The 16578-nt window shown below is 45.6% G+C and overlaps 1 protein-coding gene across 3 annotated transcripts in view; it reads right to left on the reverse strand.

Annotated features, from left to right (window-relative positions):
- Positions 1-327: 327 nt before the first annotated feature.
- Positions 328-16578, reverse strand: part of LOC138839183 (glyoxylate/hydroxypyruvate reductase B-like) — a 43090-nt gene continuing 26839 nt past the window's right edge. For all 3 annotated transcript variants that reach the window (XM_070038794.1, XM_070038793.1, XM_070038792.1), the window contains 6 exons: positions 14164-14228; positions 10548-10932; positions 9467-9638; positions 6711-6889; positions 3164-3260; positions 328-1327 (listed from right to left, as the gene is read on the reverse strand). In XM_070038794.1, the coding sequence (XP_069894895.1) occupies positions 1171-1327; positions 3164-3260; positions 6711-6889; positions 9467-9638; positions 10548-10932; positions 14164-14175 (1002 nt within the window). In that variant the 5' untranslated portion in view covers positions 14176-14228 and the 3' untranslated portion in view covers positions 328-1170. The remainder of the gene's footprint in view (positions 1328-3163; positions 3261-6710; positions 6890-9466; positions 9639-10547; positions 10933-14163; positions 14229-16578) is intronic.

The following is a 16578-nucleotide window of genomic DNA, read 5'->3' on the forward strand; positions in this document are numbered from 1 at the left end:
GCGAGCGCCGGCCTGGAGCTGGGGACGGCGCCCAGGACCGGCCACAAAGCTAGGTGCACACAGAGAACACGGTTCAAACCGAGCACAAAAGGGAGCCGGCTGCCAAGGGCAGGTTTTCCTGCCCCCGGCCTGTCCTCATTATCCAGACATCCTGAAGGAGACCTACCCCCCTGCCCCGCCGTTCCTGCCCTCTCCCGCCTCGCCAGCCGCAGGACAGTGTGGCCGTTTGTCTCTCCCACTGAAAAGCACGCCCCTGCCCCATCCCTAGCAAGCACTGCATGTTCTTTCCTGTGATAGCCAAGAGTGAGAACAAAATTTGAGACCTAGAAAGTTCTCAGCAGCTGTTTATTCAATGAAATAAATGAATACTGATTCTAGTATAGAGAGTACGTAACCCAGGAAGCGATCGGTATTTTAACAAAGCTGGGATGTGACTGCACGAACCTGTAACCTCAGTGTTTAGAAAGCTGAAGCAGCAGGATCCCAAATTAGAGGCCAAACTGAATACACTGCGACACTCCATAACAAAAGAACATGAGAAAAATAATTTAACAAGAAGGAAGGAAACATAGTCAACCAGAAAATTTGCAGCTGTAACACAGGGGTTTTATCCAAATTCAAATAAAAACCAAACCTAAGGGTTTTCATCTGTTTGAAGGCTGAACCTATAGAAGAGTAACTTCTCTCAGGAGCTGTCTTGTGGATATATTCTATTATTACTGTTCTTTTTCGGCAGTACTGGAGTTTGAACTCAGCTTCTCACTTAACTAGACAAGCAGTGTACCACCTGGGGAATGCATAAAACCCTTCTTGCTTTGGTTACTTTTGAGATAAGGTTGAGCTTTTGGCCTGGGCCCACTTGGCCACAATCCTTTACATGGTAGCTTATACCACCACATCCAGTTTTGAATGCTGAATGGGGGTTTTGAGAACTTCTGCCTGTTCTGGCTTAAAACCTCCATTCTCCTGATCTCAGCCTCCTGAGTAGCTAGCATTACAAGTGTGAACCCAGCACCCAGTTTATTATTACTGTTCTTCAATTACTTCCATCTCAACAGTATGAAACTAATCTACATGATGCGTGTATTATACAAAATACACAAAAAATACAGCTTCTGCCCATTTTAATCTGACATTTTTTCATCCGAGCAGATTCTCAGTTCACAGGAATCATTTAAGCAACACTTCATTGGGAATGGGAAGGTCACTGAGAGCAGCCAGGATGCTTGCAACCATATTTTCCATCATCTGTCGTCTGGCGTGGTGAGTGGCACTCCCAATATGAGGCGTCAGAATGACATTCTTCAGTTGCAACAAAGGATGCTCCCTGGAATACAGAGTGAGGAGAGCTGTTGGAAACAGTTTGGCTTCATTCCCTGGAAACACCACCTTGAGACAGGGCAGGGTTCACTCACACGCAACTGCACCACCACTCATGCAACCCTCGTCTGGGAGACCTGGGATTTTTGGTTCTAAATGTGTACTCTAACTGCAAATAGACCATTAGCACAAACAGCACTGTCCATGGTGGTGATGAGACACACTGCCTCCAAGACAGCATAGAGCTTTGGGTTGGTCTAGCCAGCAAAGGTGCTGGTCTGGCCATTATGGCACAAGCTAAATTCACTTTTAATAAGGAGTGGCATTCAGAAGGAAAACTCTCATTAACTAGAATTAGCTGATTAAAAGGAAACTCTCTTCCAAGAGAAAGGCAAGGGATAAAAAGTCAACCTGGCTGGCACTAATGGCTCATATTTATAGTTCTTGTTACCCAGGAGGCTAAGATCTGGGGATCATAGTTCAAAGCTAGCCCACATAGGAAAGTCCTTGAGACTCTTATCTGAAAAAGCAGAAGTGGAGCTGTGACTCAAGTGGTAGAGCACCAGCCCTGAGTGAAAAAGTCTAAGGGACAGTCCCCTGCCCTGAATTCAAGCCCTAGTCCATGCACACATGCCCACACACGCACACATGCATGCATGCACATGCCCACACACGCACACGTCTAGTTTACCTAGTGACAGAGCCAAGATTCTAGTCCTAAAAGGTTGACTCACTAAAATCAATACACAGCAAACTGGGGGGTGTAGCTAAGTATGTAGCATTTGCTATATACAGTGCCCTGGGATCCATCCCCCACACCAAAAGAAGAAAGGCTGGTGTATGATTTAAGTAGTAGAGTTCTTGCCTTACAAGTACAGACCCTGAGTTCAAACATTACCATAAAAAGCCTACTTGGATCAAATTGTGTATGTGTGTGTATGTGTGTGTTAGGATATGCCTGTAATACCAGGTCCTGAGCTCAAACTCCATTACCCCGCCCCCCCCCCACATACATCTTAAGTCTTCCTGGATCAAAGTGTGTGTGTGGGGGTGGGGGGCATAATATGCCTATAATCCCAGATAGGAGGAGCTGGGTGCAAGGCCAGCTCCAGGTAAAAGAGTTTCTATCTAAAAAATAACAGCAAAAACGGCTGAGGCTGAGCTGGGAAGGTGGCTCAGTGGTAGAGTGCTTACCTCACATGCATGAGGCCCTGGGTTCGATTCCTCAGCACCACATAAGCAGAAAAAGCCAGAATTGGTGCTGTGGTTCAAGTGAAAGAGCACTAGCCTTGAGCTGAAGAGCTGAGGGACAGCGCCCAGGCCAAGAGTTCAGGCCCCACGACTGACAAAAAAACAAACAAACAAAAAATTGGCTGGGGCTAATTTAAGTGGTACAGTGTTTACATAACAAGTGCAAACCCTAGGAACGCTAAACAAACAAACCACAGAAAGACTATATTTCCACAGGATCTTAATATCTAAAGCTATGTATTTGCATAGCTGTAGTCACCGAGTTTAGGAATATTTAACATCAAACGTAAGATGAAGAAGAAACACAGTAAAGACACGAAGGCTTGTGACAGAGAACTGCTAACTACACCCTTAGGTGCCAGAACAGTGCGTGTGAGGGTGCTCTGACCCATGAATGAGAACCTGTGGGTGTGCTGTCTGGGGCTCAGAGATGCTAACTAGCAGCAGGAAAGTCTGCTGCACCAGACAGGTGGGACGGCAGAGCCACTGTTCCTCAGCTCTAGGCTGCGGGGATGTGGCTCCTATGCCAGCAGAAGCAGCTGTCCGACACCCTTTCGGCACAGGAGACTTGGGCTTCATCTGACCCTGTTACCTTGGCAGGGGTTCTGGGTATGTCACGTCTAATGCTGCAGATTTAATGACCTCATTCTTCAGAGCTTCTGCCAGGGCATCATGGTCAACTACCAGACCTGAATTGAAACACAACCCTGTTATCAAAACAAATGAAAGAACTTCTGGTCACAGTAGCTGTAGTTTCAAACACATCTTCATTTTCTTCCAGCAACATGTCTCAAGATACCCAAGGTCTTTGGGCCTGGGAAGGTGGCTCAGTGCTAGAGCGCTTGCCTTGCATGCATGAGGCCCTGGGTTCGATTCCTCATCACCACATAAGCAGAAAAAGCCATAAGTGGTGCTGTGGCTCAAGTGGTAAAGTGCTTGCCTTGAGCTGAAGAGCTGAGGGACAGCGCCCAGGTCCAGAGTTCAGGCCCACGACTGACAAAAAAAAAAAAAAAAAAAAGGGCTGGGAAGGTGGCTCAGTGGTAGAGCGCTTGCCTTGCATGCCTGAGGCCCTGGGTTCAATTCCTCAGCACCACGTAAGCAAAAAGAAAAAAGCCGGAAGTGGCGCTGTGGCTCAAGTGGTAGAGCACTAGCCTTGAGCTGAAGAGCTGAGGAACAGCGCTCAGGCCCAGAGTTCAGGCCCCACTACCGGACCCAGAAAAAAAAAAAAAAAAGATATCCAAGGTCTGAATGTATGGCCTTTACAAGGCCCGATGTATAGACCTAACAAAACTAGGCCCAAGCTAAGCTAGTAAGAAAACTGAGCCCTCCATGAGCCTTCTCTATGAACTCTCAAGTAACCCCCAAGGTTGACTCATAATGCAGGTGAGGAAACTAAAGCTCACAAGTTACAAGGCGCCCCATCATTTTCCTGGCTCTGCCCAGGGAAAAACCACTTCTCTCCTTTGTTTTCCATGCAGGAAGTCTCCGCCCAGCACCTGTGTTACCTAGGTGACTGGCACCCCTGGGGGCAGTTACCTCCCCTTTCCCTGGACCACCGGGTCATGCCTCCAAGGAGGTTCCGCAGGCTGAGGTCACCTCCGCCCCCACTCAGGCAGGCCTCGTCCCTCCCGTCAAGTGTCCACCCTTTTCCTGCATACCTTCCACTACGGGGCAGGCCAGCAGCTTGCTCTCTCCCTAATAAACTCTTCTGCCAAACCTTGCAGGTCAGAGCTCTTGCCCGACGTCGCCCTGCCTCCACGCACTCTCAAACCCCACCCCGTGGTTTGAGTGAGGAGACCGAGGTTCCCAGTAATTTCACACTTGCACTCATAAACCCAACAAGAGCTGGTAGCTCAGACCTATAATCCTACTAGTTACTCAGGAGGTTGATATCTGAGGATTGCAGTTTGAAGTCAGCTCAGCAGGACAGTCCATAAGACCTTATCTCCAGTTAGCCACCAAAAAGCCAGAAATAGAACTGTGGCTCAAGTGATTAGAGCACTAGCCTTTAGCACAAAAGCTCAGGGACAGTGGCCAGATTCTGAGTTGACGCTCCAGGACTGGCACAAAACAAGAACAAACAAAAACTAAATAAGAGCTGGAGATATGTCTTAGTGGTACAGTATGTGGATTGCATATAGGAAGCCCTCAATTCAGATTTCTTGCTTAAACAAACAACTCTAAACAATGCATGCATGACTTCTAATAAAATAGCATGATCAAAATATAAAAAATGTATTAAAAAGCCGGGCGCTGGTGGCTCACGCCTGTAATCCTAGCTACTCAGGAGGCTGAGATCTGAGGATCGCGGTTCAAAGCCAGCCTGGGCAGGAGAGACCGTGAGACTCCTATCTCCAATAAACCACCAGAAAACCAGAAGTGGCACTGTAGATCAAGTGGTAGAGTGCTCGCCTTGAGCTGAAGAGCTGAGGGACAGCGCCCAGGCCCAGAGTTCAAGCCCCACGACCGACAAAAAAAAAAAAAAAAAAAAAAAAAAAAAAAAAAAAGTATTAAAAATAAAGTATTAACTACATTACCCAACTTTCAGAACTGTCCTGAGGATTAAAATTATCCTAACACAGGTACAGTGCTTGGCATGGTACATTATGCAGTAGGCCCTAGAAAATCAGCTCCCATCACCGTGGTCACAGACCTCTTCCTGGGGAAACTTAAGTAAGTAATATTTTCCTAATTGCTGCTAATATCTGTGAAAATTTGTCTTTACTGAAAAAAAGAAGAATAAAACCTGCTCTTTGTAAGAAATAGTAAACGTAATGTTGAAGTTGTCGGGTAACGAAAACAAAACAAACAAACAAACAAAACCCAGCATGATGGAGGAGCAGCAGAGGCTGGGATTTAGCAGGGAGCCCACAGGCCTGCCTGCAAGCTGCCCGGGCCTGCTCCCAGGTGAGGACCAGTGTCCCTTCGCCTGCCCAACAGGGCAGTTAGAAAGCGGTGGCCAGATGCCAATCTTTTATTGTGTTTGTTTTCTTAGTACCAAGCTTGCTCAGAAAGCAAATAATGTGTGCTATTACACTGAGGTACAGATTTTTATACAACTCTCAAAAGATTAGCCTGGCCCAGGAGGGGTTATTTTACACAAATGGGAGAACTCAGCTGAGAAGCACACAGGTTGACAGCAGCGACAGAGCTCACACCAGGTCCTCTGGCTACTGGGTATCTGTCTTTGCCTTCTGTCTTCTCGTGCACTACCACACTGGCTCAAGAGGCATTTATCTCCCTTTATAAATGCCACAGCCTCCCCACCGTAATACCTGTTTACAGTACAGGGTCTCCTACTTACACATAACCAAAGTAAACACTGAATTTTCTTTGAAAGTGACCACTCAGAAAATTCATTCCCATAAAATTAATTACCCCAAAGATCAAACTGACACATCTTACCTGAACAGATAAAACTGCCCATAAGTAACTTGGGGCTCAAGGTAATATAAAGACTAAAATCAGAGCTATTTCTAAATAGAATGTAAAATTTCCTTCCTTCACTGTTACCAATTTAAGTAGATTAAAAAAAAAAAAAGTTGTGGCAGCCATGTAGGTTAAAAAAAAGGTCAAGAAATGCCAAAGGGCTGGGAAGGTGGCTAAGTGGTAGAGCGCTTGCCTTGCATGCAGGAGGCCCTGGGTTCGATTCCTCAGCACACATAAGCATAAAAACCTGGAAGTGGTGCTGTGGCTCAAGTGGTAGAGCACTAGCCTTGAGCTGAAGAGCTGAGGGACAGCGCCCAGGCCCAGAGTTCAGGCCCCAGGACTGACAAAGAAAAAGAAAACAGAAAAAGAAGAAGAAATGCCAAAGGCAGAGCTGTATACTCCTCTGGCCTTGTTTCCTGCCATGCTGTCTTCAGACAGAATGGTGCTGTACCTCTGCCAGTTTTTTTGTTGTTGTTGGTGGTGGTGGTGGTTGTGGGGCTTGAACACAGGACCTGGGCACTGTCCCTGAACCTCTTTTGGTTAGGTTAGTGCTCTACCACTTGAGCCAGAGCGCCACTTCCAATTTTTGAGTGGTTAACTGGAGATGAGTCTCATGGGGACTTTTCTGCCTGGGCTGGCTTTGAACTGCAATCCTCAGATCTCAGCCTCCTGAGTAGCTAGGATCACAGGCATACTGGTGCTCAGCATACCTCTGCCAATGTTGATGAGCACGGCTCTTGGCTTCATCAGCAGCAGCTCCCGTCTCCCAATCAGTCCCTGGGTCTGGGGCGTCAGGCTCAAGACTAACATCACAAAGTCAGATTGCCGCAACAGGTCATCCAGCCTCTCACAGTAAGTAGCCCCAACTGCTTCTTCTTCCTCCATCTTCCTATGAGGAAAATCATGTTCTTCAGGATCAAAGATCAAAGTACATTATATGCATGTTTGAAAATATAACAATGAAAATTCTTTGTATAATAAATTTACTCTAAAAGCCTAACACTGGAGGCTCACCCCTGTAATCCTAGCTACTCAGGAGGCTGAGATCTGAGGATCATAGTTTGAAGTCAGCCCAGGCAGGAAAGCCTGTGAGACTCTAATCTTCAATTAAGTACCCTGCACAAAGCCAGAAGTGGAGCTGACACTCAAGAGCACTAGCCTTGAACACAAAACAGCTTAGGGACAGCCCTGAGTTTAAGCCATAGGACCAGCACATAAACAAATTTATTCATGCTAATAAAGATAGTAAAAAAAGAAAGAAAGAAAAAGAAAACCACATCTTCATCATAGATTAATCTAGCCCTCACAGAAGGAGTCTGCTGGGGCCAGCGTCATCACACTGTGTGGCTCCCTAGCTGGGACAGAAGGCCTGGATCAGCATTGGGAATTCTCAAAACCATAGCTCAACTCCTGTTTTCCCAGCATCCGTAGCATCTCCAGACTGCAGCCCCTTGAACACAGGAACTTCTACCTCTGGCCTTTGAGTCCTGTGCCTGGATGGTACCCTAGTGTGTAGTATAGCAAGATCTGCTTCAAGCAGATAAGGGGCTAAGCAATATCAGAGTCTAAGCAATAACAGCAAATAAACAGGAAAGTCCTTAGAGTTGGACAGAAAGCAGAATCAGAGTTGATGAAGGCAGGATTGTGGTTTTTGGTTTTGGTCAAATCCTAACTCATGCTCTAGTCACCCCCAAGACAAGTTGATAACAGAAATCCTAAGGCCCAGGGGTTCACAGCATGCGTGGGTAAGCCATTTCTCTTATAAGTATGAAACACAAAATTATATGAATTTTTTTTTGTCGTGGGGCTTGAACTCTGGGCCTGGGTGCTGTCCCTCAGCTCTTCAGCTCAAGGCTAGCGTTCTACCACTTGAGCCACACACCACTTCTGGTTTTCTGGTGGTTTGTTAGAGGTAAGAGTCTCAGAGACTTTCCTGCCCAGACTGGCTTTGAACTATGATCCTCTTATCTCAGCCTCCTAAGTAGCTAGGATTACAGGTGTGGGCCACCTGTGGCTGGCTGGAATTTTTTAAACTGTATTTTTAAAGTATTTACTGCATAGAAAATAAACATAAGACATATTTCATCTTAAAAATATTAGGCCGGGTGCTGGTGGTTCATGCCTATGATCCTAGCTACTAAGAAGGTTGAGATCTGAGGATCATAGTTCAAAGCCAGCCTGGGCAGGAAAATCCATGAAATTCTTATCTCCAATTAGCCACCAGAAAACTGGAATTGGCACTGTGGCTCAAAGTGGTAGAGTACTAGCAAGGAGCAAAAACGCTCAAGGATAGCACCCAGGCCCTGAGTTCAAAACCTACGAACAACAAAAAGAGAAAAAAAATTGTCTTGACGGAAGTGGCATTGTGGCTCAAGTGGTAGAGCGCTAGCCTTGAGCTGAAGAGCTGAGGGACAGCGCCCAGGCCCAGAGTTCAGGCCCCAGGACTGGACCCCAAAAAAATTAAAAAAAAAAAAAAAAAAAAGAAAGTCACTATGAAAACATGAATAACTCACTGTGTAGGTGAGTTAAAGCCCCTTTTTATTTCTGTTGGAATTTACTACACAAGAAATCAGACCATGATCTTGCCCATGTAATTGTAACCCCTCCATACAGTATTTTCACAATTAGAAAAAAAAAGAAATCAGACCGTGTTAAGTGAGGTAAGCCAAGTGCAGGCAGACCAACAGCTCACGTTTTCTCTCATGTATGGAAACAATATCTAAAATATGCCAGGACATGATAAATTATACATGGCTCTAGGCATTCACACACAGTGAGACCAAAGGAGGATGTTCTTAGAGGAGGAACACAAAGGTGCAAGCCCTTGTGCCTCTGATTACATAACATAATAATTACTGAGATAAACTCCAGGAAATGGAAATGAAGGTTTTTCTTTGTTGTTGCTGTTGTTTTAACTTGTTTGTTCACTTATCTGTCTTTGAGGGGGCAAGGGGAGGGCACAGAAATGGTGAACAAATGCAGCAGTGGTAATCACTAAAAACTATGTTGAAAATGAACCATACAATTGGTGGGTGGGGATGGGAGGGAAAAACAAGTCAGACCACATTTCTGGGAAATTGTCAGAATGCCTAGACTAATTCTCTACAAGTTCTTCTTTTTTTTCCTGTCGGTTGTGGGGCCTGAACTCTGGGCCTGGGCGCTGTCCCTCAGCTCTTCAGCCCACGGCTAGCGCTCTACCACTTGAGCCACAGCGCCACTTCCGGTTTCCTGGTCGTTTACTGGAGATAAGAGTCTAACAGACCTTCCTGCCTGGGCTGGCTTTGAACCCTGATCCTCAGATCAGACTCGTAAGTAGCTAGAATTACATGCGTGGGCCACCGGCACACACTACAAGTTCTTAGAAAAGAATACAGTTTCATAGAAGCTGAGGACAAACACTGGCCATGTGGAAGAAACAGTGACCAAAGCCCTTGCTAAATCAATCCAGATTCTTTCTGAGTCTTACCTGCGGTTCCTGTTGTGATACAGAATCTTCATTTCAAATGCTCTGGCCCTTTGAGCAATCTTATAGCCAATGGTGCCCATGCCAACTATCCCCAGAGTGGCACCAGACACTTCTTGCCCCATCCAGTTTACATAGAATTCTTCTGTGCATGGTGAAACAGCCAGCTGGTGCCCTGAAATATGCAACAGAATGAATTGGGGAAATAGCACCAAAGCAAGAGGACTTTGGACAGAGAGCCAGGCTAGAGTCCTGCAGAGTCATGTGCATTCTTGCTTTTCTCGGCTTTGGCTGAGAGGAATAAACAGGTGCTTCCTAAAAACAAAACCATACCCTTCTCAGAGGATGCTTTAAAACAGAAGGATTTCTGGTCTGGTGTTTGGGGTATATCTGCTGACCAGCCAGAAGTAAGAATAGTCTGGTTCTAGCGCCTTTTCTCAGACTCCATACCAGAGATACCTTTGGAAACACCTTTCAGAACAGTGGCTCCCAGAGGTCTAGTGGGGAATCCTCCTCTGTGTTTATTTATTCAGTTATTTTTTTGTTGGTTGTGGAGCTTGAATTCTGGGCCTGGGCACTGTCCCTGAGCTCTTTAGCTCAAGGTGAGCACTCTACCACTTGAGCCACAGCACCATTTCCGGTTTTCTGGTGGTTATTTGGAAATACGAGTCTCATGGACTTTCCTGTCTGGGCTGGCTCTGAACCATGATCCTCAGATCTCAGCTCCTGAGTAGCTAGGATGACAGGCATGAACCACCGGCGCCCGGCTCTCCACTGTGTTGACAGTGACCTCCCCTCATATTTGTGAGTGACATTTAGTGGCAAAACCTACTGCTATCAGAGACTACTTTGTATAGAATTTCCCCCGCATCCTGGACTTGAGCAGTGACAGAAGCTGCACACAAATGGGAATGACTCCAACTCCTGTTAAGACAAAGATCTGCATGCCCATATAAAGAAGTCAGGACCAGAAAAAGACATGCTATTTCATGAGATGTTTGTGTACTTTAAAATTACCTTAACATGTGTATTATTAAATACTTGCCGTCTGAATAGTGGAAAAACCCACAACAAGGCTTTTTACCTTCTACTACCCTGCGAGCTGAGGCCAGCAACAGGGCCATCCCCAGGTCTGCTGTGGGGCTGGATACTGCCCTTGGGGTGTTGGCCACCTTCACACCACAGCCAGTGATGAGCGGCAGGTCCAGGTGATCCAAACCTACGCCAGCACTGGCAATAAGCTTCAGGGAAGGCAGGCTCAGGAGGAGCTCCCGGCTGATCACTGGACTTCCACCCCATACATATATAGCTTGGATCTTTTCCCTGAATTTGTTTTTGTTTTTCAAAAACTCTTTCATGGTAATGAGGGTGAAGTGCTTCTGCAGATCTCCAAGATGATCCTCACATATGCCACGTGGCCCCGCAAGCCCTGACACCAACACTCCAGGCAATGCCGGGTCTCCTGCAGCCTGCGGAGCACAGGATACAACATCCACAGTCAAACAACAATCAGTGGGAATTCCACATGCATGCTTACTCTCAGAGTCCCTAGATCTAGACTAGAACTTATCCATTTCCTAGATAAGCTCCTAAGAAACCTGAGAGGCACAGGCAGCCAGACCCCAACACGGAGGTCTCACCATCTTCCCCTCCTGACACTTTACCCAGGTCTTTACTTCTGCCCTTGATCTGACCTTGGAGATGAGCTCCAAGGCCCCTCCTGGGAATCACACCTGGTTACACCACCAAGAAAGAGTGGCTGAACTACTGACTCAAAGGGAGGGACTGCTTCTTACCCCTCAGCATCATCTTGGGTTTTTTTCGTTCCCTTGTTTGCTTTCCCTGTCTTTCTCTTCTCTGTCCATCTCTATGGAGCAAGACTTTGAAGTGTGCAGAGGCTACCCTATGCAAGGCCTATGCAGAGGTCCATATGGTGAAATGGAAGCCATTCTGAGGCCAGCCAATAGCTGTGTGGGCCTGGAGATGGGAGCAACTCTAGCCAACATCTATGTGAATTGCAGTCTCAAGACCCTGAGTCATAACCACCTGGTGAGCCTCTCCTGAGTTCCAGATCTCAAGAACTGTAATGAGCTGAGTGTTGGTGGCTCACACCTGTAATCCTAGCTACTCAGGAGGCTGAGATCCGAGGATCATGGTTCAAAGCCAGTCCAGACAGGAAGGGCTGTAAGAATCTTATCTTCAATAAACCACTAGAAAACTGGAAGTAGCACTGTGGCTCACATGGTACAGCGCTCACCTTGAGCTGAATAGCGCAGGGTCTACACCCAGGCCCAGAGTTCAAGCCCCACAATCCACAAAAAAAAAAAAAAAACACAAACTGTGTAGTGACAAATATTTATTATTACCCAAACCATTAAGTTTTGAGATAATTTAGTATGCAACTGTAGAGGAGACAAAACTTCACCTCCATCTCCCATCTGAGCCAGAAATTAACTTTTTATTGTTGTTGTTGTCAGTCAAGGGGCTTGAACTCTGGACCTGGGCACTGTCCCTCAGCTTTTCAGCTCAAGGTGAGAACTCTACCACTTGAGCCACAGCACCACTTCCAGTTTTCTGGTGGTTAATTGGAGATACGAGTTTCTCAGACTTTCCTGCCCAGGCTGGCTTTGAACTATGATCTTCAGATCTCACCTCCTGAGGAGCTAGAATTACAGGAGTGAGCCACTGAGCCCAGCTAGAAATTAAGTCCAAGTTTTTCCCCAGCATGAAACATTCCCTAAAGTAGGACCCCCCACATAGAGAATCCGTCACAAACCTACAAAGGTGAACAGTAGTTCATGAGTTGCGGTAAGACCAGAGTTGGGCCAGGGCAGTCAGTTCATAGTGTCTGACAGCAAAGAGTGTAATTCTCAATAGCTCATAATGTTGAATAGCTTACTTGTAAAGACAGAAAAGAAGGAACAAGTATACATGTTTCTATCTCAACAATCCTCTCAATCACTAATCATCATTACGCAAATGAAAGATTGTGTTTGAACTGATCAAAGATATCCTGTCTCCCCTTAGGCTCTTTCCTTTTACCTAGGTGAAAGTGGAAGTTATGGAAATTGGTCTTCTGTTGGGCCAATGCAGATTTCAAAGCCTTCTTAACCTTTTCAAAGCTTTAACAAGACTTACCAAAGACAACAATGTAACAATACTTAACAAAAAAACCCTTAAATCAATAAACCTAATATAGCACATTGACAGGGCCAATCATATGATCATCTCAATAGATGCAGAAAAAGCTTTTTACAAAATCCAATATCCTTTTATGATAAAAAATCTGAAAAAGCTAGGAATAGAAGGAACATACTTCAACATAATAAATGCTATGTATGGCAAACCTACAGTCAATATCATATAAATGAAAAATTAAAGCCATTTCCTCTAAAATAAGGTACAAGATGTCTACTCTCTCCACTCCTTTTTTTTTGGGGGGGGGGAGGGATCCGGTCGTGGGGCCTGAACTCTGGGCCTGGGCGCTGTCCCTCAGCTCTTCAGCTCAATGCTAGCGCTCTACCACTTGAGCCACAGCGCCACTTCCGGCTTTTTTCTTTTTGCTTATGTGGTGCTGAGGAATCGAACCCAGGGCCTCATGCATTCAAGACAAGCACTGTACCACTGAGCCACCTTCCCAACCCCAAGGCTAACTCTTTACCAGTCAAGCCACAGCTCCACGTCTGGCTTTTCAGTGGTTAACTGGAGATAAAAGTCTCACGGACATTCCTGCCCAGGCTGCATTTCAACCTCACTGTCAAATCTCATCCTCCTGAGTAGCCACCAGTGCCGGCTTGCTTCTGTGTTTCTGATTACCCCCAGCACTGATTGAAGGGTGGGTGACATGTGCACACCACGGCCACTGCCAGGCCAGGGACACCACTCCCATCACACTGTGAATGCCAGTATCTGTTTCCTTGCATACCTGCAGCATGGTCACATGTCAATATCTACAGATTGTCCAAAGGTAAGAGAGTCAACCATGTTTTGGTGTCTCATACAGTTCAAAGCGAGAGAGAAGGAGAGAGAGAGAGAGAGAGAGAGAGAGAGAGAGAGAGAGAGAGAGAGAGAGAGAGAGAGAGAGAGTGTCAGGCCCAGAGGGGAGAAATAATACTATGTGAACACTGCCCCTGGGCCCAAACCACCCCACCTCTTGCTTATTCCTCCACAGGCAACAGACTTTGACCTATTGCAACCACAGACTAGAAAAGGAGCTGAGAGCAGGCCAACAATGCCTGTGAAAAATGCCCCCAAAGCACCATCCATGGAGGGCCAGCTCTGACCTGGGGGCTGCTACCACTGTCCCCTGGACTCAGCCTTGAGTCCCCTTCCTTCACAACACCTGACACCTCCTAGTATCTCATTTCCTTCTCTTCCCTAATCTTTGCATAATGAGACCAAGAGGACAAGTATCCTGCTCTGGGCTGTGTGAACACTACTGAAAGGAAAGGAAACTCAATTGACCTCTTGCATTTTGTAAGATACAAAATGATAAAGCACCCATTTGAAACAATAAAAATTTTGAAAAAATTAGAATTTCTACACCTTTGGCTTTGCCTCGCATAAATAGTTCAGGCTTAACATTTTTTGACTGCTATATGCACTATCCTCATGCTATTTAACTTGATTGTTGAAATAGTTAAAAATGAAGGTTTTTTCCCTTGTATTACTTATTTCATTTATTTTTAAAACACACTTACCTTTTCTGACATTGCATTAAATGGACTCAAGACTCTAAATTCAGGATTTTCTTCGTTTAAAGCACCTTGAAAATTGAATACAGAAAGAAAAACAAAGTGAATTCCAACAGTTTCTTTCAAAGGAAAGTCAAGTGAGTGTTCTGGCAGTTGACTGCTGGCCAGGGAGAGGTGTGGCTCTATAGACCTTTCAGCCCAGGGCACGGCAGTGTCCTCGTATTTAGGGCCAGAAGCACTAGCATCAAGTACAAAGAACTGACTAAACTCCAACACAGGAGCAGAAAGACTTTTTGGTTTTTTTTGTCAGTCATGGGACCTGAACTCAGGGCCTGGGTGCTGTCCCTCAGCTCTTCAGCTCAAGGCTAGTGCTGTACCACTTGAGCCACAGCACCATTCTCACTTTTTCTGCTTTTGTGGTGGTGAGGAATCGAACCCAGGGCCTCTTGCATGCAAGGAAGCACTCTATCACTGAGCCACCTTCCCAGCCCCTGTAAAGACTATTTTTTTGGGGGAGTGGGGGGTCTAGTCATGGGGCCTGAACTCTCAGCCTGGGCGCTGTCCCTCAGCTCTTCAGCTCAAGGCTAGCACTCTACCACTTGAGCCACAGCACCACTTACGGCTCTTCGATTCCTGCTTATGGGGTGCTGAGGAATCGAACTCAGGGCCTCATGCATGCAAGGCAAGCGCTCTACCACTGAGCCACCTTCCCAGCCCCTGTAAAGACTATTTTTAAGCCCATAATCCAGAAGGTTGAGACAGGAGGATTGGATTGGGAGTTCAAGGTCGGCCACTAAGATCAGAAACAAGTCTAGCTACTTCTGTTCACAATTGTATAGGATACTTTAGCCAAGGCACTTAGGCAAAATTAATAAAGCAAAAGCAAAAGCCATCTAGAATGGAAAGGAAGAAGTAATACTCTCTCTATTTGAGATGGCATGATCATATGTGTAGAAAAGATCATAAGGAATCAGCTACAAAACCACTCACAGTAATAAGTGACTCATCAGGGTTGCAGAGTGAAAGAACAGTGTACAAAATTTATATATTTTTCTTTTGTAGTACAGGGTCTTGTGTACATTAGGCAAGCAAGCACTCTACCACTGTGCTACATCTCCACTCTTAATTGTATATTTACATATTAGTTATAAATAATCTAAAGATGAAATCTTTCATTTTTTTTTTTTTTTTTGCCAGCCCTGGGGCTTGAACTCAGGGCCTGGACACTGTCCCTGAGCTTTTTTTGGTTCAAGACTAGTACTGTACCACTTGAGCCACAGCACAGCACCACTCCCTACTTTTTCTGTGTATGTGGTACTGAGGAATCAAATTCAGGGCTTCATGATACTTGGCAAGCACTCTACCACTGAGCCACCGTCCCAGCCCCTTATTTTTTAAAGAGATAGAATTAGGACTGTGATAGAGCATTTGCCTAGTAGGTGGAAGGTCCTGAGTTCAAACCCTAGTATTACAGTAAGTGGTAGAATTTTATTTAGTTGGTTGTGGGGTTTGAGCACAGGACCTGGATGCTGTTCCTGTGCCTCTTAAGGCTATTGCTCTACCATTTGACCCACAGCACTTCTGGTTTTTGAGTGGTTCACTGGAGATAAGTCTCAAGGGGACTTTTCTGCCTGGGCTGGATTTGAACCATGATCCTTAGATCTCAGCCTCCTGAGTAGCTAGGATTATAGTGAGCCACTGGAACCCAGCAATGGTAGACTATTTATTGTCATTTATACTCAGGTAACAGTTTGATACATATTTTCAGACTTCATGTTTTTATTGATTTTTTTTTTTTGTACCAGTCCTGGGGCCCTCCATTCTCATCTGGCTTCTCATTCATGGCCGGCGTTCTATAACTTGAGCCATGCCTCCAGTTCAGCATTTGTTGCTAGCTAATTGGAGATAAAGTCTTGTGAACTTTCCTGCCTGGGCTGGCTTTGAACCAAAATCTTCAGATCTCAGCATTCCAAGTAGCTAAGATGATAGGCATGTACTACTGGGTTACAAATTTTAAATAGCTGCCAACCGGTTTTGTGTGTGTGTGTGTGTGTGTGTGTGTGTGTGTGTGTGTGTGTGTGTGTGTGTGTGTGTGTGTGTGTGTGTGTGTGTGTGTGTGTTTAGTAACCAACTTATTAGTGGTGGCTTCAAGTTTCTTTTCTTTTCTTTTCTGAAGGACAGAGAAAGATTTATTCCACAGCAGCTATGAGAAGACAGCTCTTCAGTAAGTACTTCTTCCACTGCCTTCAGGGATACAGAATTGGCTTCCGGTTAAATAGGGAGCATTGGCTGCTGAGGGGGAGGAAGGTCTGCATAGTTAAAAGTTTTAAGTCACAAGTGTGTCCTGGTTCACCATTAGCTCAGTCAGTCTTTGTTCTTAGAGAATTTGTTACCTTTGGGATAGGAACAGGGACTTAAAAG

Source organism: Dipodomys merriami, unplaced genomic scaffold, assembly GCF_024711535.1.
Source record: "Dipodomys merriami isolate MVZ:Mamm:240054 unplaced genomic scaffold, mDipMer1.0.p SCAF_297, whole genome shotgun sequence".
In the NCBI taxonomy this organism is placed as follows: domain Eukaryota; kingdom Metazoa; phylum Chordata; class Mammalia; order Rodentia; family Heteromyidae; genus Dipodomys; species Dipodomys merriami.